Source organism: Bombina bombina, chromosome 6, assembly GCF_027579735.1.
Source record: "Bombina bombina isolate aBomBom1 chromosome 6, aBomBom1.pri, whole genome shotgun sequence".
NCBI classification, from domain to species: Eukaryota; Metazoa; Chordata; class Amphibia; order Anura; family Bombinatoridae; genus Bombina; species Bombina bombina.
Window position 1 is genome coordinate 854,457,323 of NC_069504.1, and position 27,163 is coordinate 854,484,485.

At 39.4% G+C, this 27,163-nt stretch overlaps 1 protein-coding gene and 2 non-coding genes across 4 annotated transcripts in view; all 3 read right to left on the reverse strand.

Moving 5' to 3' along the window:
- SNAPC2 (small nuclear RNA activating complex polypeptide 2) overlaps positions 1-27,163 on the reverse strand; it is a 56,964-nt gene that overhangs the window by 21,436 nt on the left and 8,365 nt on the right. Inside the window, exons 2-5 of one of the 2 annotated variants that reach the window (XM_053718274.1) lie at positions 23,675-23,823; positions 21,227-21,394; positions 16,531-16,650; positions 16,387-16,455 (exon numbers count right to left, since the gene is read on the reverse strand). In XM_053718274.1, the coding sequence (XP_053574249.1) occupies positions 16,387-16,455; positions 16,531-16,650; positions 21,227-21,391 (354 nt within the window). In that variant the 5' untranslated portion in view covers positions 21,392-21,394; positions 23,675-23,823. The remainder of the gene's footprint in view (positions 1-16,386; positions 16,456-16,530; positions 16,651-21,226; positions 21,395-23,674; positions 23,824-27,163) is intronic. The other variant, XM_053718275.1, reaches the window with a different exon arrangement.
- On the reverse strand, positions 23,122-23,203 carry TRNAL-AAG (transfer RNA leucine (anticodon AAG)). Its single transcript has one exon. It is a non-coding gene; the product is annotated as a tRNA-Leu (tRNA).
- Positions 24,057-24,138, reverse strand: TRNAL-AAG (transfer RNA leucine (anticodon AAG)). The gene has a single exon. It is a non-coding gene; the product is annotated as a tRNA-Leu (tRNA).

A 27,163-nucleotide genomic window follows, 5' to 3' on the forward strand; every position in this document is an offset into this window, starting at 1 on the left:
ATATGCAACGGTCGTCATGTTGTCTGACTGAAACCTTATGAATTTGGCCTTTGCTAGTTGAGGCCAAGCTCTGAGAGCATTGAATATCGCTCTCAGTTCCAGAATGTTTATCGGGAGAAGAGACTCTTCCCGAGACCATAGACCCTGAGCTTTCAGGGATTCCCAGACCGCGCCCCAGCCCACTAGGCTGGCGTCGGTCGTGACAATGACCCACTCTGGTCTGCGGAAGCTCATTCCCTGTGACAGATTGTCCAGGGTCAGCCACCAACGGAGTGAATCTCTGGTCTTTTGATCTACTTGAATCGTCGGAGACAAGTCTGTATAATCCCCATTCCACTTTCTGAGCATGCACAGTTGTAATGGTCTTAGATGAATTCGTGCAAAAGGAACTATGTCCATTGTTGCAACCATCAATCCTATTACTTCCATGCACTGCGCTATGGAAGGACGAGGAACAGAATGAAGTACTTGACAAGAGCTTAGAAGTTTTGATTTTCTGACCTCTGTCAGAAAAATCCTCATTTCTAAGGAATCTATTATTGTTCCCAAGAAGGGAACTCTTGTTGACGGGGACAGAGAACTTTTTTCTTTGTTCACCTTCCATCCGTGAGATCTGAGAAAGGCTAGGACGATGTCCGTATGAGCCTTTGCTTTTGACAGGGACGACGCTTGAATCAGGATGTCGTCCAAGTAAGGTACTACTGCAATGCCCCTTGGTCTTAGAACCGCTAGAAGGGACCCTAGTACCTTTGTGAAAATCCTTGGAGCAGTGGCTAATCCAAATGGAAGTGCCACAAACTGGTAATGCTTGTCCAGAAAAGCGAACCTTAGGAACTGATGATGTTCCTTGTGGATAGGAATATGTAGGTACGCATCCTTTAAATCCACGGTAGTCATAAATTGATTTTTCTGGATAGTAGGTAGGATCTTTCGAATAGTTTCCATTTTGAACGATGGTACCCTGAGAAATTTGTTTAGGATCTTTAGAACCAAAATTGGTCTGAATGTTCCCTCTTTTTTGGGAACTATGAACAGATTGGAATAAAATCCCATTCCTTGTTCTCTTATTGGAACTGGATGTATCACTCCCATCTTTAACAGGTCTTCTACACAATGTAAGAATGCCTGTCTCTTTATTTGGTTTGAAGATAATTGAGACCTGTGGAACCTTCCCCTTGGGGGTAGTTCCTTGAATTCCAGGAGATAACCTTGAGAAACTATTTCTAGCGCCCAAGGATCCTGAACATCTCTTGCCCAAGCCTGAGCAAAGAGAGAAAGTCTGCCCCCCACTAGATCCGGTCCCGGATCGGGGGCTATCCCTTCATGCTGTTTTGGTAGCAGTGGTAGGCTTCTTGGCCTGCTTACCCTTGTTCCAGCCTTGCATTGGTTTCCAGGCTGGTTTGGGTTGTGAAGTATTACCCTCTTGCTTAGAGGATACAGAATTAGAGACTGGTCCGTTTCTGCGAAAGGGACGAAAATTAGGCTTATTATTAGCCTTAAAAGACCTATCCTGTGGGAGGGCGTGGCCCTTTCCCCCAGTGATGTCTGAAATAATCTCTTTCAAATCAGGTCTAAATAATGTTTTACCTTTGAAAGGAATGTTAAGCAATTTTGTCTTGGAAGACACATCCGCTGACCAAGACTTTAGCCAAAGCACTCTGCGCGCCACGACAGCAAACCCTGAATTTTTCGCCGCTAATCTAGCTAATTGCAAAGCGGCATCTAAAACAAAAGAGTTAGCCAATTTAAGTGCTTGAACTCTGTCCATAACCTCCTCATACGAAGATTCTTTACGGAGCGATTTTTCTAGTTCCTCGAACCAGAAACACGCTGCCGTAGTGACAGGAACAATGCATGAAATTGGTTGTAGAAGGTAACCTTGCTGTACAAAAATCTTTTTAAGCAAACCCTCTAATTTCTTATCCATAGGATCTTTGAAAGCACAACTATCTTCGATAGGAATAGTAGTGCGTTTGTTTAGAGTAGAAACCGCCCCCTTGACCTTGGGGACTGTCTGCCATAAGTCCTTTCTGGGGTCGACTATAGGAAATAATTTCTTAAATATAGGGGGGGGGGCAAAAGGTATGCCGGGCCTTTCCCACTCTTTATTTACTATGTCCGCCACCCGCTTGGGTATAGGAAAAGCGTCGGGGGGCACCGGAACCTCTAGGAACTTGTCCATCTTACATAATTTCTCTGGAATGACCAAAATGTCACAATCATCCAGAGTAGATAACACCTCCTTAAGCAGTGCGCGGAGATGTTCTAATTTAAATTTAAATGTCACAACATCAGGTTCAGCTTGATGAGAAATTTTTCCTGAATCTGAAATTTCTCCATCAGACAAAACCTCCCTCATGGCCCCTTGAGATTGGTGTGAGGGTATGTCAGAACATTTATCATCAGCGTCCTCTTGCTCTTCAGTGTTTAAAACAGAGCAATCGCGCTTTCTCTGATAAGTAGGCATTTTGGATAAAAGATTTGCTATGGAGTTATCCATTACAGCCGTTAATTGTTGCATGGTAATAAGTATTGGCGCACTAGATGTACTAGGGGCCTCCTGTGTGGGCATAACTGGTGTAGACACAGTAGGGGATGATGTAGTATCATGTTTACTCCCCTCATTTGAGGAATCATCTTGGGCAATATCATTATCTGTTGCAATACTGTCCTTACTTTGTTTGGACACTATGGCACAATTATCACATAAATTTAAATGGGGAGACACATTGGCTTTCATACATATAGAACATAGCTTATCTGATGGTACAGACATGTTAAACAGGCTTAAACTTGTCAACAAAGTACAAAAAACGTTTTAAAATAAAACCGTTACTGTCACTTTAAATTTCAAACTGAAAACACTTTATTACTGAATATGTGAAAAAGTATGAAGGAATTGTTCAAAATTCACCAAAATTTCACCACAGTGTCTTAAAGCATTAAAAGTATTGCACACCAAATTTCAGAGCTTTAACCCTTAAATTAACGGAACCGGAGCCGTTTTTACATTTAACCCCTATACAGTCCCAGAATGAGGCTCTGTCTATAACTAGAAAGGCCCCCATCTGAAAAAGGTGTCCAACACAGTGCCTGCCGTTTTTCTAAACGTTCCCCAAGATTATAATACCAATAATTAGTTAGAATCTGCATAATATGCCTAGTAAAGCAATTGTTTTAGCCCAGAAAAATGTCTACCAGTTTTTAAGCCCTTTTTGAAGCCCTTTATTCTTTTATGTTTAACTAAGAAAATGGCTTACTGGTCCCCATGACCAGAAATATGGCTAGTCATACCTTAAGCAGAAAAGACTGCTAACTGTTTCCCCCAACTGAAGTTACTTCATCTCAACAGTCCTGTGTGGAAACAGCAATCGATTTTAGTTACTGTCTGCTAAAATCATCTTCCTCTTACAAACAGAAATCTTCATCCTTTTCTGTTTCAGAGTAAATAGTACATACCAGCACTATTTTAAAATAACAAACACTTGATAGAAGAATAAAACTACATTTAAACACCAAAAAACTCTTAACCATCTCCGTGGAGATGTTGCCTGTGCAACGGCAAAGAGAATGACTGGGGTGGGCGGAGCCTAGGAGGGATCATGTGACCAGCTTTGCTGGGACTCTTTGCCATTTCCTGTTGGGGAAGAGAATATCCCACAAGTAAGGATGACGCCGTGGACCGGACACACCAATGTTGGAGAAAATAATTTACTGCACATACCTCATTTGCAGGGGAGCCCTGCATGCTATTCCCCTTTTCTGAAGTTACCTCACTCCTCAGATGAGAACAGCCAGTGGATCTTAGTTACGTCTGCTAAGATCATAGAAAACGCAGGCAGATTCTTCTTCTAATGCTGCCTGAGAACAAACAGCACACTCCGGTGCCATTTAAAATAACAAACTTTTGATTGAAGAAATAAACTAAGTTAAAAAACACCACAGACCTCTCACAGCGACCTATCTTTAGTTAGGCTGCAAGAGAATGACTGAATATGACATGTGAGGGGAGGAGCTATATAGCAGCTCTGCTTGGGTGATCCTCTTGCAGCTTCCTGTTAGGAAGAGATATATTCCATAAGTAATGGATGACCCGTGGACTGACTACACTTAACAAGAGAAAATACAGCTATACATTTAAACATCTTTCTTTAAAATGTATAATAACTACCATAATTTTCTTCATATTAATAAGTTTGCAATACCAATCGCAGCTGGGTAATATCATATTACCTCTCTGGTCATTTTGATATGAGACATGCGTCTAACATTATTTATATTGTATTATATTAGTTTATACTGCCAATTATTCTGAAATTAATGGCATTTATATATTCTAATATGTTTTCTTTCACTTAATATAATATGTTCTATGTCTCCGACAATTTCTGCATATATGCATTGATGCCTGCAATAGAAATGGAAACAAATATTAGAAATGATCTAAGCATTCATATGTCTATGGTCCATCTGAAATAAGATTAAGTATTATTAATCATTTACTTTTAGGTCCACAAATATTCTTAAAAACCAGAGGCTAAGTACGACCTTTTATGTTTTCAAAACATATATATCATTTCTATGTATATCTGAATTTATTTCCTATATAAATATCCCCTGCAGCAATTATCTATTTAATATAATGTGTTTAATTTCAATATATATAGCATGAATCATTTTAAACATACATGGAAAACTGGCATTGTTCCCTTTGCAAAATGTACTTAACTCCATTTGTGTCACCTTCCCCCCATTGTCCTTTCAGTATTCAGTTGCCAGACTTTTTGTCTAATACTCACTACATGGGGTCCCCTGCACTTAAGTGCAAATGCTGAAAACTCTCATAAAACATGTTACTTCTGAGATTCTATTACACCTTTTCAGTTTGAAAGATAAATGGTATCCTGATTCCAGTCTGCTGATTCTCATCTCATTATCTCCTAAATCAACAGCCTTAGACATTTATGTTTTTATTAACTGTATGGGGTTAAAGGATGCTTGTATTTTTAATTAAAAAGCAAATGGTTTTGGTCCTGTCTCAAGCCACAACCTTTGTTCTCTTTCAAAATTACTTCCCCAACATTCCTCTAAGTGACTGTTCTAAAATTTGGCAGGCCAAATGTTCCATTGTCCCCCCCTGTGTGTTCAGCATAATTTTACATAATGAGTGTGGGAGATCTCTTAGAAACAAACCTTTGTCTACAGACCATGTGCACATCCACAGATTTATTAAATAAAGATAAATATACTTCTATATATTATTTAATAATATTTCAAATACCTTGACAGTCCAGCTATGTTGAGAGTTGCAAGAGAATGACTGGATATGGCAGTTAGGGGAGGAGCTATATAGCAGCTCTGCTGTGGGTGATCCTCTTGCATCTTCCTGTTGGGAAGGAGAATATCCCACAAGTAATGGATGATCCGTGGACTGGATACACCTTACAAGAGAAAAACCCTTTATTCCAAAGTCTTGCTAGCCCACTCTTATTTATTTGGTTTATATCTGTCCCAAATTGTCCTCAACAAAAGAGATATATGGGAGAAAGACTAGTGTCCAACATGGTGGCACCAATTAGGTTCATATTCTATAAAGTTTCACATATATGTAAAATATTTAAACTACTAATTAAAAAATGCAGCTACAGATTACTATAGAGCTAATGCATGCTCGGAATACAATTTTTATGTAGCATTGATTTACTCTGTGCTGGAGATGTTTTTAGTTGTTTGACCCTCATTGCATTTACATATACATTTTAACATTTATACCACTTTTTCAGCAGACCTTGAAATGTAAGAAAAAACAAAATTTATGCTTACCTGATCAATTTCTTTCTTTCCGGGCATGGAGAGTCCACAATTTTATTCCAATTACTAGTGGGAATTTAACTCTGGCCAGCAGGAGGAGGGAAAGAGCAACCCAGCAGAGCTGTTAAGTGTCACTTCCCTTACCCATAATCACCAGTCATTCGGCCGAAGGGTATAGAGGTTTATAGCAAAAATGTGTGTCTTAAATGTAATAAGGGCGGGTCGTGGACTCTCCATGCCAGGAAAGAAAGAATTTTATCAGGTAAGCATACATTTAGTTTTTTCTTTCCTATGGCATGGAGACTCCACAATTTTATTCCAATTACTAGTGGGAACCAATACCCAAGCTAGAGGACACAGAATGGAAGGGAGGGAGAACAAGACAGGCGGACCTAAACAGAAAGCACCACCGCTTGAAGAACTTTTCTCCCAAAAGAAGCCTCAGCCAAGGCAAAAGTATCAAATTTGTAGAATTTGGGAAAAGTATGCAATGAGGACCAAGTGGCCGCCTTGCAGATTTGCTCCACAGAAGCTTCATTTTTGAAATCCAAGGAAGAAGAGACAGCCCTAGTGGAATAAGCCGTAATTCTCTCAGTAAGCTGTTGTCCAGCTGTTTCATATGCTAATCGCATAACATTTCTCAACCAGAGAGAAAGAGCAGCAGAAGTGGCCTTCTGACCCTTACCAGCGAAAACAACGAACAGGACAGTAGACTGCCGAAAATCTTTAGTTGCTTGTAAATAAAATTTTAGAGCACGCACAACATCCAGGTTGTGTAATAGACGTTCCTTCTCAGAAGGAGGATTCGGACAATAGGAATGAACAACAATTTCTTGATTGATGTTGTGATCCGATACCACTTTGGAAAGAAATCCCAATTTGGTACGACGGACCGCCTTATCCGCATGAAAAATAAGATAAGGGGAATCACACTGCAGAGCTGAAAGCTTAGAAACTCTGCGAGCAGATGAAATAGCAAGTAGAAACAAAACTTTCCACGATAACTTAATATCAACCGAATGTATTTGCTCAAACGGAGCCTGCTGCAAAACTTTGAGAACAAGGTTAAGGCTCCAGGGAGGAGCAACAGGTTTAAACACAGTCCTGATTCTGACCAAAGCCTGAACAAAAGATTGAACATCTGGCAGATCTGCCAAACGTTTGTGCAAAAGGATAGACAGTGCAGAAATCTGACCTTTAGAGTACTGACTGACAAACCCTTCTATAGGCCCTCCTAAAGAAAAGACAGAATGCAAGGAACCCTCACACGACTCCAAGAGAAACCCTTCGATACGCACCAATACAGGTATTTATGCCATACCTCATGGTAAATCTTACAAGTAACAGGCTTTCAAGCCTGAAGCATAGTATCAATGACCTTCTCAGAAAAACCACGCCTAGCCAAGACTAGGCGTTTACTCTCCGAGCAGTCAGTTTCAGAGAATCTAGATTTGGATGGAGGAAGGGACCCTGAAGTAGAAGTCCTCAGAGGCAGGTCCGTTTTTAGGGGCGGGCGAAGCGGAAAATTGCCCGGGGAGCTACTGCTGTACTGCAAGGAGCACCATTTCTTCTATGGAAAGCATACATATTTTTATTTTTTTATTTTTTGAGCGCACAGTTTCATTTTTGGTGTGCATATTAAGAAAAGCAAGGCAGTGCAGTAGAGTGAAGGGAGGGACAAGAGACATTAAGAAGAGTGCGGCTCTACAGGGCGGGGTGAACAAGTGCTATTTAATTTCATATGTACTATGGCAAAACAGCTGTAAAACTGTCTTTAGCAGGGTGCTTTTTCATAGCCTCTTCCTGCCCCTCGAAATCAGGCATGATTGGATGCCTGTAACAGACTGACAACATGCACATGGTGGGCCGACTATAGAAAGTGAAAATCAATCACATTCTCATCCATAGCAGAGAGCTATAGTGAAGCTACAGACGGCGAGCTGCAATTAGAAATGTGTAGCCCCACATTATTGTCTTAGTATCGCTAACAAGCAGGTTTGGAGTTGGACATAGAGAAACTATGTCCAACTCCCCCTTAAAGGGACATTAAACCCAAAAAATGTATTTCATGATTCAGATAGAGGACACAATTTTTAAAAAAGTTTCATTTACTTATATTATCAAATTTGTTTCATTCTCATGTTATTCTTTGTTGAAGAGATACCTAGGTAGGTAGCGTGCACATGCCTGAAGCACTAAACAGGAAATAGTGTTGCCATCTAGTGCCCCGCTAATGTATAACATTGTTGCAAAACTGCTGCTATATAGTGCTGCAGACACGTGCACAATCTTGAGCTTACATTTCTGCTTTTCCACAAAGGATGACAAGAAAACTAAGAAAATTTGATAATAGACGTAAATTAGAAAGTTGTTTAAAATGTTATGTTCTATCTAAATCATGAAAGAAAAAAATTGGGTTTTATGTCCCTTTAAACTATTTCCATGTGCTGTGTCGGCACTCAGCAGTGTTAAAGGGCCACTAAACCCAAAATCTTTCTTTCATGATTCAGATAGAGAATAGAAATTTAAACAACATTATAATTTACTTCCATTATTTATTTTGCTTCATTTTTTAGATATCCTTAGTTGAAGAAAAAGCAATGCACATGGTGAGCCAATCACACGAGGCCTCTATGTACAGCAACCAATCAGCAGCTACTGAGCATATCTAGATATGCTTTTCAGCAAAGACTATCAAGAGAATAAAACAAATTAGATAATATAAGTAAATTAGAAAGATGTTTAAAATTGCATTCTCTTTCTAAATCATAAAAGAAAAAATGTGGGTGTCATGTCCCTTTAAGTGCCGTGCTGATGGTATGAATCAAGTTTCCATGTCCAGAGGAATAGGGACGTTATTTTCCTTCAAAGTGTCTGGATAATTACTTTGGTATTTTTTTAGCTGAGGTGGTTGATTTATGGCGACAAGTTCATAAGAGTGACGAGTTTATCCTAATTCACTAAATGCCAGCTTTATAACAGCATGCAAGGTTTGCTATTTTGACTGCATGATTGCATTTCTAAAATCCTGCTTGGTGGCATTTTCTTTTGATCAGGCATTATTTATGAATATAAACACTACTGTATTACTGCTGGGGTGATTTAACTCTTCTATTACTGGACTGCTGCTATTCCTCTACTATTCTACTGCTGCTGTTTCATGTTTTACACTGATTTGAATGACTAATTTTGCTCATTTTTATTTAACAATATAAAAAAGGTAGCCATCTAGTTCTGTAATACTTGTTTTATGTTTAGAAAGGTTATGTGCTGGGGTATAGGTTTGTGTGTGTGTATATATATATATATATATATATATATATATATATATATATATATATATATATATATATATATATATATATATATATTGTGTGGGTGTATGGGGGGATAATAGCTGTTAGTCAAAGAGATAAAGTGTGTAATCCAATCAATGCAATGATCATTTCCATTATATATATATATATATATATATATACACACAGGGAGTGCAGAATTATTAGGCAAATGAGTATTTTGACCACATCATCCTCTTTATGCATGTTGTCTTACTCCAAGCTGTATAGGCTCGAAAGCCTACTACCAATTAAGCATATTAGGTGATGTGCATCTCTGTAATGAGAAGGGGTGTGGTCTAATGACATCAACACCGTATATCAGGTGTGCATAATTATTAGGCAACTTCCTTTCCTTTGGCAAAATGGGTCAAAAGAAGGACTTGACAGGCTCAGAAAAGTCAAAAATAGTGAGATATCTTGCAGAGGGATGCAGCACTCTTAAAATTGCAAAGCTTCTGAAGCGTGATCATCGAACAATCAAGCGTTTCATTCAAAATAGTCAACAGGGTCGCAAGAAGCGTGTGGAAAAACCAAATCGCAAAATAACTGCCCATGAACTGAGAAAAGTCAAGCGTGCAGCTGCCAAGATGCCACTTGCCACCAGTTTGGCCATATTTCAGAGCTGCAACATCACTGGAGTGCCCAAAAGCACAAGGTGTGCAATACTCAGAGACATGGCCAAGGTAAGAAAGGCTGAAAGACGACCACCACTGAACAAGACACACAGGCTGAAACGTCAAGACTGGGCCAAGAAATATCTCAAGACTGATTTTTCTAAGGTTTTATGGACTGATGAAATGAGAGTGAGTCTTGATGGGCCAGATGGATGGGCCCGTGGCTGGATTGGTAAAGGGCAGAGAGCTCCAGTCTGACTCAGACGCCAGCAAGGTGGAGGTGGAGTACTGGTTTGGGCTGGTATCATCAAAGATGAGCTTGTGGGGCCTTTTCGGGTTGAGGATGGAGTCAAGCTCAACTCCCAGTCCTACTGCCAGTTTCTGGAAGACACCTTCTTCAAGCAGTGGTACAGGAAGAAGTCTGCATCCTTCAAGAAGAACATGATTTTCATGCAGGACAATGCTCCATCACACGCGTCCAAGTACTCCACAGCGTGGCTGGCAATAAAGGGTATAAAAGAAGAAAATCTAATGACATGGCCTCCTTGTTCACCTGATCTGAACCCCATTGAGAACTTGTGGTCCATCATCAAATGTGAGATTTACAAGGAGGGAAAACAGTACACCTCTCTGAACAGTGTCTGGGAGGCTGTGGTTGCTGCTGCACGCAATGTTGATGGTGAACAGATCAAAACACTGACAGAATACATGGATGGCAGGCTTTGAGTGTCCTTGCAAAGAAAGGTGGTTATATTGGTCACTGATTTGTTTTTGTTTTGTTTTTGACTGTCAGAAATGTATATTTGTGAATGTTGAGATGTTATATTGGTTTCACTGGTAAAAATAAATAATTGAAATGGGTATATATTTGTTTTTTGTTAAGTTGCCTAATAATTATGCACAGTAATAGTCACCTGCACACACAGATATCCCCCTAAAATAGCTATAACTAAAAACAAACTAAAAACTACTTCCAAAACTATTCAGCTTTGATATTAATGAGTTTTTTGGGTTCATTGAGAACATGGTTGTTGTTCAATAATAAAATTAATCCTCAAAAATACAACTTGCCTAATAATTCTGCACTCCCTATATATATATATATATATATATATATATATATATATATATATATATATATATATATATATATATATATATATATAGACAAGTATATATGATTTTCTGTATGGTACCCTCTGCTTTTAATAGTATATGTATATATATATATATGTGTATATATATATATATATATATATATATATATATATATATATATATATATATATATATATATATATATATATATATATATATATATATATATATATATATATATATATATATATATATATATATATATATATTGTGCAAAACTCTTAGTGATCATACATCGAAGCACTTCAGCCACCAGAAGAAATCTTTGTTTAAAAGACCTTTATTCTCATTTAGTTGGGTCCACTTTTGAGCTTATCTTTATCAACTATCTGAGACAAATCTCCGCTAACACCTCGGGGTGAAGAGACCATTCCCCTGGATGGAAGGATTGCCTGCTGAGAAAGTCTGCTTCCCAGTTCTCCACACCTGGAATGTGAATCGCTGAGAGCGAGCAGCTGTGGGTCTCCGCCCACTCCAAGATCCAAGACACCTCCCTCATGGCTAGGGAGCTCCTCGTACCCCCCTGATGGTTGATGTAAGCCACCGAGGTAATGTTGTCGGTCTGGAATCTGATGAAGCTGAAAAACCCCAGAGGAGGCCATGCCTTCAAAGCATTGTAGATTGCTCGAAGTTCCAGAATATTTATCGGAAGGAGAGACTCCTCCCGGGACCATTTTCCTTGCGCCATCCTGGCACCCCAAACAGCTCCCCATCCTGCCAGACTGGCCTCCATGGTCACAATCTCCCAGGACGGTCTCAAGAAGGATGTCCCCATGGAGAGTTGCTCAGGACGGATCCACCAAAAGAGGGAGTTCTGAGTCTGAGCATCCATGAATATCTGCTGTGATAGATCTGAATGATCGCCGTTCCACTGTCTCAACATGCACAATTGAAGAGGTCTGAGATAGAACCTGGCGAATGGGATGACGTCTATGCTTGAAACCATGAGTCCGATCACCGTCATACACTGAGCCACCGAGGGGCTTAAGGAGGACTGAAGGACAAGACAGGTGGACGCAATCTTCCTGCGCCAATGGTCTGTGAGAAATATTTTCATGGACATAGTCTATTATCATGCCCAGGAACTACGCCCTGTTGCTGGGAACCAGGGAACTCTTTCCTGAGTTGATTTTCCAACCGTAAGATTGGAGCAAAAGAAGAAGAGCCCTCAAATGATCCTCTGCGAGACTGAGCGACAGCGCCTGGACTAGTTTGTCGTCCAGATAAGGCGCCACAGCAATGCCTCTGGATCTGGCTACTGTAAGTAGCACCCCAAGAACCTTCGTGAAGACTCTCGGGGCCGTCGCCAGACCGAAAGGAAGGGCCACAAACTGGAAGTGTTGGTCCAGAAATGCATAGGTGGTCCCTATGAATTGGCACATGAAGGTAAGCGTCTTTCAAGTCTATAGTCGTCATGAACTGTCCCTCTTGAACTAGGGGCAGGATAGATCTGATTGTTTCCAATTTGAATGATGGAACACTCAGAAACTTGTTTAAACACTTTAGGTCCAGAATCGTGCAGAACGTGCCCTCCTTCTTTGGAACCACAAAAAGATTGGAATAGTACCCTAGACCCCGTTCTGCTTGGGGTACTGGTATGTTAAAGGCCTCTCTCTTTTCTGGTCTTGAAGATAGGTTTGGCAGGAGGAATCTGCCCCGGGGCGGATGGGATCTTAACCCTATCCTGTAACCCTGGGAGACCACTTCCAGAACCCAAGGGTTCTGAACATCCTGCAAACAGGCTTCTGAGAAGAGAGATAATCTGCCCCCTTCTTGGTCCGGAGACCGGTCGGGGGCCGCCCCTTCATGCTGATTTCGTCTCGGCGTGCTTCTTGCTCTGCTTAGACTTGCTCCAAGATTGAGCCGGCTTCCAAGTTTCCTTGGACTGGTCTGCTTTTGCGGCAGGCTGCTGGCGCTGGGCCTTGTCCGCACGAAAGGGACGAAAAGTAGATCCCTTGGGCTTAGCATTCTTATCCTGCGGTAGGAAAGCTCCCTTGCCTCCCGTAACCGTGGATATGATCGAATCCAATCCTGGACCAAACAGAATCTTTCCTTGGAAAGGCAGGGACAACAGCCTCAACTTAGAGGTCATGTCCACAGACCAAGACTTTAGCCACAGAGCCCTGCGAGCTAAAACTGAAAAACCTGACAACTTAGCGTTCAGGCGAATAATTTGCATATTGGCATCACAGATGAAAGAATTGGCAACCTTCAGCGCCTTAATCTTATTCTGTATCTCGTAGATAGAAGTCTCCCCCTTGACCATTTCAAACAGGGATCCACACCAATATGTTGCAGCTCTAGCAACCGCAGCAATGGCCGCTGCTGGCTGAAAAACAAACCCTGTGTTCTCAAACATCTTTCTTAACATGTTTTCTAGCTTTTTATCCATGGGCTCTTTAAACAACGAACTATCCACGAGGGGAATAGTTGTCCGCTTTGCGAGCGTAGAGATAGCACCATCCACCTTAGGGACGGTACCCCACAGCTCAAGCCGAGAGTCAGGAACGGGGAACAGTTTCTTAAAGGAAGAAGAAGGGGAAAAGGAAGAACCTAATCGCTCCCATTCATTCTTAATAATATTAGCCTTCTTAACGGGAACCGGGAAAGTCTGAGGTACTACCCTGTCCTTGTATACCTTATCTAGCTTAGGAATTAAAGGTTCCTCCGGAATCTTAGGCTCCAGAACCTCCAGAGTAGTAAGCACCTGTCTCAGCAAAAAGCGCAAATTCTCCATCCTAAACCTAAAATCAGGCTCCTCCGCAGCCGCAGGTTTAGATGACATGGACTCCAACCCAGAAGGGGCCTCCCCTGAAGAGTCGGAGTGGGCCTCTTCATTGTATAATGCCTCTGGGATTTCCATCGGCATAGACAACCCTTGGGCTGGGCTGCCCTGATACACCCTACACTTGCGCTTAGCAGAACGTCGTAAGGCATGGATCACTTTCGAAACCGCCGATTCCAGTTGGTCCGCAAAGTCTGACGGCCAACGAATCTCTCCCAAAGGAGTAACGGTTGGACCCGGGGTGCTGCATGTGCAATTGGAGATGAATGCAGGGAACGCACCTCACGGGACGAGGAACCCTCAGAGGTGGACGGCTCAGTAGTACTAGAAATCCATTTACATTTAGATGTCGCAACTTTATCAAGGCATGTGGAACATAGTTAAGCAGGCTGATCTACCAGAACCTCCTCACAATAAACACAGGAATGAGACTTTGTTAAAGAGGGAGAACCCTCTAACGCGTCAGAGTCCTCCATAGCTTGTGCTTTTATTACGGACTAGCTTAACTTATAAATAGGCACCTTTATACCTCCAATGGCCAGGGCACTCACCACCTCCTAGGTCCCAGGCTACAGAAACTGTTTTGCCTCCTGCGCCGCTGATCAACAGAGGAAGAGAGATAGGCACACCCGGTCACATGGAATGCCTGCCAGGACCGCCCCTGCACTAACGAGAAAACGCGCCAAAAAGGAACGCGCAATACTCCCGCCAGTAACCTAAAAGTTCCACACATTGCCAGAGCTTCATCTTGCACATAAGGCAGCAATGGCACAATAAACAATATTATGTATAACCCCCCCTGTTCAATAATCCACTTTCCAGGAATATTAACCCTTGATTCTTTAAATATAAAAAGCATCACACTGTGACCCTGTCTTCCTTGTTATCATTATGAATAAAAAATAAAACAATCTTACCAGAATCTACGCCATGGAACAGGAACACGGCCCTTCTAGTGTGACAGGTTAGTAGCCTCGCTCCTGACATGTACTTACCTATGGAACTATTAACATGAGTCGGGATGGTTTCGCAGAAAGACTCTCCCTGCATCTCCGGACTCTAACTTTTGCCCAGGATCTCACTGAGAGGCTGACAGGACTAATTAAAACTCCAGTCCCAATGCGAAGAGTACTACCCTCCATAAGAGACTACTCCAAATCCTTGCCACTTCTCTGCCATCCTCCTGTGACGAAAGGCAAAGAATGACTGGGGGATGAGGGAAGTGGGGGAGGTATTTAAGCCTTTGTCTGGGATGTCTTTGCCTCCTCCTGGGGCCAAGTTCTTAATTCCCAACAGTAATGAATGAAGCTGTGGACTCTCCTCCCCTTTAGATGGAAAAGTGTGTTTCATGTCCCTTTAAATAATAGCAAAATAAGTGTAAACAGCTAATGAAACTTTAAAAATTACATCTACATGTTTCAGACTAATCTTTTCTTTGAATGCATCATTCTATCTAGCGTTTATTTAGTGATTAATGTCCTTCATAAAAGTGAATTTTAACCTGAGGGAACCCATATCCCTCCACCACTGTTTAAGCTAGCAGGACAAGTGACCCCTCATTTGAAAGGGAAGACTACACTCTTTCAAATGAGGGGTCATTTGCTCCTCTAACACAAATGGGGGAGATGGAAGCTCAGTCTGAGCCACCCTCCCCCTCGAGTTAAATTGCACTTTTAAGTGCAGGTTATTGCTGCAGGGTGATGATCTGCAACTTACAGGAGCATGCAGCCCCTCATTTGAGAGGGCAGACATCTATCATTCAAGTGAGGGGTCTCGTGTCTGTAAATTGCAGATGACCACCGAAAATTGTCAATAACTAAAAAAAGCAATTACAGCATTTATAGTATAGTTTAACCTGAGGGGCTCCCCCCGTTTGTTCTAGAGGGACAAGCCCTCATCTGAAATGACAGACCACAAACAGGGAGTGATAATTTGTTAGAACTCCCCTCCCTCAGGTTAAACTGCTTCTGTAGATAATCACCATTTTTATGGCAATCACCTAGGGGCTTAGATATGGTCTTTGAAAGCCCACCCTATCCAGTCTCACTTTAAAGAACTCTCTGCTCATGCAGGAAACTTCCTCCCCCTCGTGACATCACCACAGGTGCCCATCTTCAGTGCCGGAGGGTCTCCAGTATCCAGATCGGAAGGGGGACCTCCAGGATGATGACACACGGTACTCATGCGCACAGAGGAGTGGATATGTATGAAAACCACAGCTTATAATGCGCATCATTAAAGGTAAAGTCTAGTCAAAATTAAACTTTCATGAGTCAGAGAATGCAATTTTAAGCAACTTTCTAATTTACTACTATTATCAATTTTTCTTTGTTCTATTGGTATCTTAATTTTAAAAAGATGAAATGTAAATGTAGACACTGGCACATTTTTGGTTCAGCACATGGGTATCGCTTGCTGATTGGTGTTTAAATGTAGCCATCCAATCAGCAAGCGCTACCCAGGTACTGAACCAACATGGGACGGCTCCTAAGCTTACTTTCCAGCTTTTTTTAAAGATACCATGATAACGAAGAAAAATTAATAATAGGAGTAAATTAGAAAGTTGCTTAAAATTGCATGCTCTATTTGAATCATGAAAGTTTAATTTTGAGTAGACTATTCCTTTAAGTAGAAATATCAATAATAAGAAGTCTTAAAACACTTTTTTTTTTTTCATTACCTGGGAAAAAGCTGAAGTCAAGGCTTCCTCTGCCGGCTGGGACATTCTGAATGCTAAATCTGTCCAGAGCTAAAAGAGATTTAGAAACAATAAGTATAATTATCAGCAAATTATAAGAAACAAGGAAAATGTCCGCTCTCTTACTTCAATCAGTGCTGGCTTATCAGTGTCCTTTGTTTTTCTCTGCTGCAGCCAACGCTCATATTCTGTTTGTACAGCTTCCCGAGCGGTCCGGCCACGGAGCCACGATATGTATGAGGAGATCTGAAGATGAAAGTATGTGGGAATAATCATAGAAACAGCAATCATAGAATAAAAAACAGATACAAAAAATCAGGACAAAAGAGAACAAGAAAGAGATTGGGATGAATGGTTTAGGCTACCAAAAATAAATCCTGGTTTTCCTGGTTTACAATATTTACCAAACAAAAAAAAATTAAAGACAACTATAACAATAACCAAAATGTTTTGGAGGAATGTTGTCAAGGGTATAAATAACAAATCTGGTCCATCTTCAGTGGCACCCATTGTCGGACATCAAAAATTAGAGCCATGACAAATTTTTAAATCATGGATCCAACTATTTCATATGAGGGACCACATTGTATTTATTTTCCTTGCAGGGCTAGCAAGTAGTAAAACAAACATATAATATATACCTCTATAGAAACAATCTGAGCTATTATACCTTCACATGCACAAATACCCCAAAAAATGTGCACAGGTCAAAACAGTGGGAGCAGAATTGAGCCAGTTCTAAAGATAAGTAATACTATGTGTGTTGCAAAAGGAGTGAGGTGGAAGAGTAGAACGGGGATCCACATAAAAAAAAGCACTGAAGGGCTATGCGTGACACCCCCGTTTATAGCCTGCTTCAGTTGAGAATCCTGTATTTTATATGAATATTTTCTTATAATGTTAATTATTAATAGTATAATGATCATTAATTATTTCTAATGCACATCATAATCAACAGCTCTACACAAAGGACAGCAGGCAGTACAAAAAAAAGCAAACAATTAATAAACGTGTGTAGTGTACACTCTGACGATATACAATTGACAAGCAAAGAGCTCCAGAATATCAGTTTGGATTTGGGTGCTCTTCACGCCATTTGATATTCGATACCTCCACTTCCACTATACAACCGCTGCTAGTGCCAGGGTAAAAGAGTTCCATCACCACTCAAAATAGACACAAAGTTCCAAACACAAACAGCCCCGGTACTCAGCTCCTAGCAGCACAATAATATATAAGATTGCCCAATGTTTAAAAACAAAAAAATCGTTATTTCATCTTACAGGATCCTTATAGTAGAAAAATAACATGCTCCAATTCATTTGAGGGTTTAATTTTAAGACTAGCAACCTCACAGAGTGGTTAAACACATAGTAGAAGTACTATTTGGGACCGCAGAGCACTGGTAGTCCCGAGAAGAAACTATTGCTGATCCAATCAGCTTCATTAGTTACACAGCTGGGTTATGTGACTAGTGCTGCTGATTGGTTCAGCAGAAACTTTAATTCCGGACCAGCAGTGATTTGCGGGTCCCGAGCAGTACTTATACTGTGTGTTTAACCCCTTTGTGAGGGTAATACACAGAGGGGCTGGGTCACTAGTCTAAAAATTATATGCGGTAAAAAATGAGATCATGTAATTTTACAACAATAATGGCCCTTTAATAAAAACAAACAGCACACAGCAAGACATGAGTCAAGCGTGTTTGGTATGTGAATATATAACTGTCAATGGCTCTCAATAGTAACTAGCAACTTTATACTATTTAACAGGAAAAATCCACCCATTAACATCAATTATCCAATAATCCTTAAAGGGACACTGAACCCAAATTTTTTCTTTCGTGATTCAGATAGAGCATGCAATTTTAAGCAACATTCTAATGTACTCCTATTATCAATTTTTCTTCGTTCTTTTGTTATCTTTATTTGAAAAAAGAAGGCATCTAAGCTTTTTTATGGTCCAAGACTCTGGACAGCACTTTTTTAATTGTGGATGAATTTATCCACCAATCAGCAAGGACAACCCAGGTTGTTCACCATGAATGGGCCGGCATCTAAACTTAAATTCTTTCATTTCAAATAAAGATACCAAGAGAATGAAGAAAATTTGATAATAGGAGTAAATTAGAAAGTTGCTTAAAATTGCATGCTCTATCTGAATCATGAAAGAAAAAATTTGGGTTCAGTGTCCCTTTAAAGTATTATACACATCACGTACATTCAATACACTGGGCAGCAATTAACCCCTTACACTCCATCATTGTAAACATTTAAAGACAAACATAAAAAAAATCTTTATAAACAAGACATTATTCGAGATATCAATTTGTTGGAAAATAGTGTGTTGATTTTTCTTTATATTACATACACCAAAGATAGGCAATACCTATATACTGTGTGACAAATATTTTACAGTTATATACTTCTCTAAGCAGCTAATCAATGCTCGCCACACTATACCATAGGGTTGCCACCTCTGCCCTGTTTTGCTGGACACTTATGAGTTACACATACTGTAGGGTGTGCAGGGAGGAACCTGTATTGTGCTGTTTATCAGCACTATTCATGTGATATCCAGATGCGCAATACATGTTCCCCCCTGCAGCATGTGTAAATCATAAGTGTCCAGGAAAACATGGCCGAGGTGGCAACCCTACCATACCAGCTGTATGCATTTTCTATACTTCTAATTATCCTTTTGTCCCAATAGGAAATGTGTAATTATCCCACTGCAGTGCATTCAGAAGCTCCCTGTTGGTCTAGTTAGGTGTAAATACGTATTCCTGGGTGCCCTTCACAATGGGGTAGACAGATCTTGAGAGAAGGTCTAAGGGTAGAGATATAGAGAAGATCTACGTCTTACAAATCACAGGTAGGATGAGGAGCAAGCACGTCTCTTGTGCATTGTATGCATTACATTGTTACAAACACACCTGCTCAAGACACGTGCACGCTCCTTAACCTACCTCTGTATGCTCTCATGGTATAGAGATAAGGATAACAAGAGAAAGAGGTAAATTTGATAATAGGAGTATACTAGAAAGTTGTTTTTTTTTTTTTTTTCTAAATTGTACGCTCTGGATGGTTGTATTGCATGAGCTATCTGAAACATGAAAGAAAATCTTGATGACTCTTTACTGAGAGTTAATTTCTACATCCATTTAAAAACAATGGGCTATATCTTCCAAATGACTGAGATGTCCTAGAGTGACCCTGCTGCATAAAAAGGGCATGAAAGTCAAAATTAAACATGCATGGATCAGATAGAGGGGGTAATTTTAAGTGACTTTTGAATGTACTTTGTTCTTTTGGTATCCTTGGTTGAAAAGCATACCTTGGTAGGCTCAGGAGTGGCATTACACTACTAGTAGCTGTCTGGTGTTTGGTGGCTACACACATATGCCCCGTGCCCTTATGTCATGGCATATCAATTTGAGCATACACTGAGAACTTGCATAACCTGCCTGACATAGGTTTTCATAGCTAATTGTTTAGCCAAAGAGAGGCGTTTTAGTAATAATTAGAGTCGCAGGAATTTCAGAAGAACAGTTAAATACATTTGTCTTCAGAAGGACACAATCAGACTAAGTGACACTCTACACAAAGTGCTTCTTTAAAGGGACAGTCCAGCCAAAACTGGAATCCACAAGAATGCATTTCAGTTTTGAATAGAAGCATTTTTCAAATATAAATGTATTAGCAAAAATGATTCTAAAAAAAGCTATAGCTGTTTCAAATGTGTATTTAAGTATGAACCGTTAGAAAACAAAAAGGCACTGAAAAGTGACGTTACATTGCGGTCTATGGGAACTGTGTGTTCCCAGTCAATATATACAGTGTATATATTTATGTGTTCGTATGTGTATATACACATATAAACACATACATATTTATGTAAAAAAGCATATACATATATATTTAAAATTTTCTGCCATCTCTGCGAGACTTACCGTCTTCGATATGCTAGTTCTCATGTCGTGTCTCACGGCATGAAAACGAGGCTCCCATTGGAATCACGTTAGTGTGCGCTGGTATTACTCAGTGGAGTGCAAATATTGCTTTTATGACAGTGATAGTTAGCTCTCCACATCTGGCCCTTAATTTGTTAATTGCTGACATGATACAAACCCCACTGGTGCTCTGAACAGCTGCAGTATTTAAAGTGAATGTGAAGTTTGATGAATCAGTGCCCGGTTTTTAAAATCCTATTAAAAACAGTGGCACTTTCATTCATCAAACTTTACATTTCACTTGTTTTGTTAAAATACCTTTTATTCTTGAAAGCAGCTCCAGCGATTCCTCCTCCTGCTGCTTGTCACTTCATACGTCAGCAATGACGAATATGGCATTGTCCAATCATGGCTTCCCCCCCCCCCAGGGGAATCATTGCCTGAGGCAACGCCATGAATGGAGGAAGCCGGATTCGTAATTTTTGACATATAAAGAGGCTTGCGATGGGCGGGGGAAGCGCTGGAGCGGCTTTCAAAATTAAAAGGTATTTTAACAAAACAAGTGAAATGTAAAGTTTGATGAATGAAAGTGCCCCTGTTTTTAATAGGGTTTTTAAAAACCGGGCACTGATTCATCAAACTTGGACATTCACTTTAAAATGCTGGTGCACTGAGAATATCTAGCTATCCTTCACATGCACAGAAAAATGTTAACACAAAAACAATAATAATGTTTACTAGAAGCATTTTTGCTAATACATGTATATTGCAAATATGTTTTTATTCAAAGATGTAATTAAACTATGTGCATTTCAATTTTGGCCAGAATATCCCTTTAAAGGTAATAAGTTAATTAAACTGCAGCAATACCTCCCCAGGACTCCGCCCCTTCACCATGGGCTGTGGATCTTTCTTATTTTTCTGGGATTTTAGACATCTTAAGAGCTCAAGTTTTTCTCGTGTTGTCCAGGTTAGGCGAAGAGGGCCTGTATCATACCGCACAGGTGCAGAACGTAAGCGTTTGGGAGGCTTCATTATCTAAATGATAAAATACAAAAGGGGGGGGGGGGGAATGTGTGTGAGATACATTTATACATACATAAATACATATTGGAAAAACTAGTTAAAAGAACTTGTTAAATCCAAAAATCACATATGACCAAATTTACCAATTTTGTAGTGATTATTGCCAAACCTAATAACCAATACCGAATGTAAGTCAAATGTATTATTCGCATCTGAAGTTGATGGATTGGAATGGATTGCTTTAAATATATCAAAATCCTTATTATTCCTTTGAATTTTCCAGTTTTGTAACAACTGCGAAACTAAACAACTATATATAGAATAATAATAATAAATAAATTCCAGGAAAATTTGTTTTTCCAATTCAAAGATATCACCATAAAATACTGTGCATGAAAAAAAGTACTTAAATTGCCCTTAAAGTGATAAAATGGCATGCTCTAATTTATGTTGTTTTATCACATGCAACACGGCAAAGCTATGTGTTCAAAAAGGGGTGCGACTAGCACTGCAGATTCGAGCAGTGTCAGTTTCCTCTAGGGACCAACAGTGCTCTGAGGGTCCCGAGCAGTACTTTTACTATGTGTTTAAATCACTTTGCGATTCAGATAGAACATACAATTTTAAACAACTTTCCAATTCACTTCTATTATCAAATTATCTTTGTTTCCTTGCTATCCTTTGTTGAAAAGCAGGAAGGTAAGTTCAGAGGTGTGCACGTGTCTGAAGCACAAGGCAGCAGTTTTGCAACAATGTTATACATTAGCAAGAGCAATAGATGACAGCACTAGTTCCTGTCATGTAGAGCTCCAGAAAAGTGCACGCTACCTATCCAATTATCCCTTCAATAAAGAATAACATGAGAATGAAGCTAGAGAGATGACGTCGGCCATGGAACTCCGGATTACAATGTGCATGCGTTAAGTTTTAGAACATCAGAGCGCATACGTGGGCTTTACACAAGTACCCAGAACTGCAGGGGAGGAAGAACTCAGGTTGCTCACCTTGATTGGCTAATTAAAATTAGTCTTATAGTGGGTTTGGAAATCTTAAGCTATTTTAATACGGAATAGCAGACGAACGATACAAAAAGCACAGCGCAAGGTATTTGAACATAAGATTTAATTTATTAATAATATTTATTAATGTATAGAAAAAATCTGACCTTACCATCCCTTTAACTTTTTCACAAACTTTGGGTTTCTCACTGAAATAATTTAATCTCTGTAACTATCAGCGATCAGGCTTCATATGGTATTATATGAAGGCAGATGCCTTCTGCCCCCTGGTTGCGGATCCTGCTGTGTAAGCTGACAGCGAGGACCGCAACAGGCACCTCTGTGTTAGATTTAGGTACTATCTCAACACAGTACGCTGGGGGTAAGATTATCTTTTTCTGTAGCTTAGGGCCCCATCCCTCCCTCCATAATTTTGTTTCTGTAGTGTAGGGAACCCTACACTATGGTGCAAGGGGTTAAATGGGTGAAGAAGCTAGGCCAGTAATGAAGACAGTAGAGCCACTTACACATAGAGATCTATACTATTACATTATCTTTTACCAAGCTGCAGTTACAGTTTTAATAACTACATACTTTTTCTTTTACAATTTATAATACTTTTTCAAAGTAATGTAGAAAGCAGTCACTATATTTTGTTATGAAACTGCATCTATTTAGCCAGGCCGTCATAAACTCAAACTTTATCGCCATTTATCATGCTACATTAAACAAAAAACATGTTGGCAGCGGTGGGATTCGAACCCACGCCCCCGAAGAGACTGGAGCCTTAATCCAGCGCCTTAGACCGCTCGGCCACGCTACCTCATATACAAATCTCACTAAGTTAAAAATATTGAAGGGACAGTCTACTTGATTTTTTTTTTTAAAAATACATACCTTTAAAGGACCAGTAAATACAGATTTGCATAATCAACAAAGGCAAGATAAAAAAGATAATGCAATAGCACTTGCACTTAGTCTGAATTTTAAATTTACATATTTTTTTTTTTCTTACAAATGTCAAAGTTATGACTATTTCCACTCCCCCTGTATCATGTGACAGCCATCATCCAATCACAAATGTATACACGTATATTCTGTTAATTGTTGCACATGCTCAGTAGGAGCTGGTGACTCAAAATGTGTAAATATAAAAAGACTGTGCACATTTTGTTAAAGTGAATGTAAATTTAGATGAATCGGTGCCCGGTTTTTATTAATCCTATTAAAAACATGGGCACTTTAATTCATAAAAAAAAAATTTACATTTCACTTGTTTTCTTCAAATACTTACCTTTTAATCTTCACAGCCGCTCCAGCGATTGCCCCGGTCGTCATAAACCTCTTCATACGTCAGAAATGACGAATCGGTCTTTCTCCAATCACAGCTCCCCCTCCGCTAGACCAGTGATGAAGGCAGTAGTGCCACTTACATATAGTGATCTATAGTGAGTATTACATTCTTTTTTACCAAGCTGCAGTTACATTTTTAATAACTACATACTTTTTTTTTTTATATATATTTTATTGCACGATTTATTATACTTATTCAAAGTAATGTAGATAGTAGTCACTATTTTTGATATCAATATGTTAAGAAACTACATATATTTTGCAAGGTCGTTAAACTCAAATTTTGTTGCCATTTATCAGGCTATATGAAATAAAAACCATGTTGGCAGCGGTGGGATTCGAACCCACGCCTCCGAAGAGACTGGAGCCTTAATCCAGCGCCTTAGACCGCTCGGCCACGCTACCTCCTTGTAAGCAATCAGCAAATAGCATTTATTTGTTTTATGCATCGGAAGCTCTAAAAATTTAAAGGCATAGTCAACTTGTGTGTTTTTTTTATTGTTTATTTCCCAGCTTTGAGCATCCAACACTGTTATACTAACACGACATGAAACCCAAAACCTTTTACTACATGGCAGGAAATAGTGCTGCCATCTAGTGCTCTTGCAAATGGATAACATTCTTCCAAATCTGCTGCCATATAGTGATCCAGAAATGGGCCGGCTCCTAAGCATATGTCCCTGCTTTTCAATAAAAGAAAAGAGAATGAAGAAAATTGATAATAGAAGTAAATTAGAAAGCTGTTTTAAATTGCGTGCTCTATCCGAATTGTGAAAAAAAAAACATTTTGGGTTTAATATCCCTTTAATATACTTTATATACTCCAAATCACTAAATAGATGCCTGTTTCTAAGTCACTACAGGCCGCCACTTATCTCAGTGCATTTTATTAGCTTTTCACAGCCAGACACTGCTAGTTCCTGTGTGTCATATAGATAACATTGTACTCACTCATGTGGATTTATTCATGAGTCAGCACTGATTGGCTAAAATGCAAGTCTGTAAATAGCAATGAGATAAGGGGGCAGTCTGCAGACTTAGATACAAGGGAAACACAGAGGTAAAAAGTGTATTATAATAAGTGTTGGTTATGCAAAACTTGGGGAATAAAGGGATTATCTATCTTTTTGAACAATAACAATTTTCAAGTAGAGTGTCCCTTTAACTTGAAAAAAAATATTCTGTTGAATTTATGAGTTGGGTGAAGTGTAGTGGCTTTTAACAAACATGATTCATCTTAGAGTATTATTATTTCTAAGAAGTCCATGCATATTTAGTAGAAAGCAATAGTATATTGTCCTTATAGATTGAAACAATATCCTCAGTCACTAACATACATACAACAAATTTTGATTGAGTAATACATTATTAACCCCTTAAGGACCAGCGACGTACCCTGTATGTCGCTGGCCTTTTTTTGGGACTTGATTGTTTTATAGCACGGTCTTGCCACCAGTGTTGAGACTGCTCTATTCCACAAAGCCTGCTGGAGGGAGGGCATTAATAATGTGTTCTTGTTAGACTTGTGCTATTATGTCCTGAAAAAACCCTTAACGACCAGTGACATACAGGGTACATTGTGGTCATTAAGGGGTTAATATATAAATGGTCATGGCAGTCCATACTCCCCTGTATACTGTGGGTATATGTCAGCACATTATTTCTGGACAATAAAATATCCCTTAAAGGGATACTAAACCAAAAATGTTTCTTTTATGATTCAGATAGAGCATGACATTTTAAGCAACTTTCTCATTTACTCCTATTATCAATTTTGCTTCGTTTTCTTGCTATCTTTATTTGAAAAAGGCAGAATAAAAGCTTTGGAGCCGGCCCATTTTAGGTTAAGAACCTGGGTTGCTCTTGCTCACTGGATGGCTAAATGTAGCCACCAATCAGCAAGCCCTATCCGGGGTACTTAACCAAAAATAGGACGGCTCCAAAGCTTTCATTCCTGCTTTTTCAAATAAAGATACCAAGAGAACGAAGAAAAAGTGATAGTAGGAGTAAATTAGAAAGTTGCTTAAAATTGCAGCTGAATCATGAAAGAAAAAAATGTGGCTTTACTATCCCTTTAAGCTGACCCATCCTTTTAACCAAGGCAGATTTACTTTCATTTGAAAAATAAAAAATTCTTCTTTGAAAAAAGTCAATTAGTTGGCTTGCGGTGGCCATAAAAAGTGCAGTTTTTATTAGACACAAACTATAGTATCCACTTGCTGAAATGAAAGGTCTGGCTTGAACCCTGATGGGTGAAGCTGGGTCAGGGCCAGTGGCAATCCTGCAATATCTATTTATTTCAAGGGGTAGATCCCTGCAGTCTATGCAAATTGTGCAGTACATAAGGACATCTGAGGACATTACTCTTTGTTATTATAAGGGCTTTGGCTTGAACACACAAGACTAACCCTGCTACATATATTTCCCTAACTGGCTTTAACTGATAACAACTGCAATACAAACGCATTTATACTACCTTGTTGCAGACTAAAGCCCAGATTTACTCCTCAAAATAAAGGCAAATGGTGAATGAAGTTTGACTATTGAAAAACAAGCGCAGTAAAAAAGGATGTTAATTGGTTTTTAAAAAAAAAAAAATGTCTAGACCTTGCTGATATATAATTTTACAGAAACACAACATGAATGTCTTGCAATTATAAGGTGTTTACTGTTCCTTTAAACCCTAGTTAAAACTTCCTTCCACCCCATTCTGCTCCAGCTATAACAGCTAATGACTGGAGCATATGCATGTATGCGTGCTTCTCATTTGTTTGCCAGCTTTGTACTTATCTGGAATTTAAAAAGAGCACAATTTTATTATGTGTTTAAACAAAGGAATTTGATTGACGATAACATTATTTAATGTAAAATATGTTTCAAGTGACATTAAAAGGGATAGTAAAGTTAAAAATATACATTCAGGATTCAGATAGAGTATGCAATTTTAAGCAAATTTTCAGTTTACTTTTAATATCTAATTTGCTCAGCAATGCACAACTGGGAGTTAGGTGGTGTTTGATGGCTGCACATATATGCCTCTTGTGATTGGTTCAACAATGTGTTCAGCTAGCTCCCAGTGGTGCTTTGTTGCTTCCTCGACAAAGAGTACAGAGAGAATGAAACAAATGGTTTAAAAATATATGCTCTAACGGAATCATGAAAGAAAAATATTGGGTTTCAAGTCCCTTTAAACACCTCTAGCTTTTGTGTAAAAATATGCTTGTTCTACACGCCCCAAGAGATTTAGGCCTAGATGATGTATGGCCTAAACCAGGTATTGCATTGTAGCATCTCGGAGGAAACCAAGCTACAGAATATGCATTTCAGTCTCTTTATGGAGTGTAGGACATGCACCATTTTTACCCAAAACCAAGATGGGGTTTTTTTTTTTTTAATAAAGAAGTTTGTTTCATTATTTTAATTAATATTT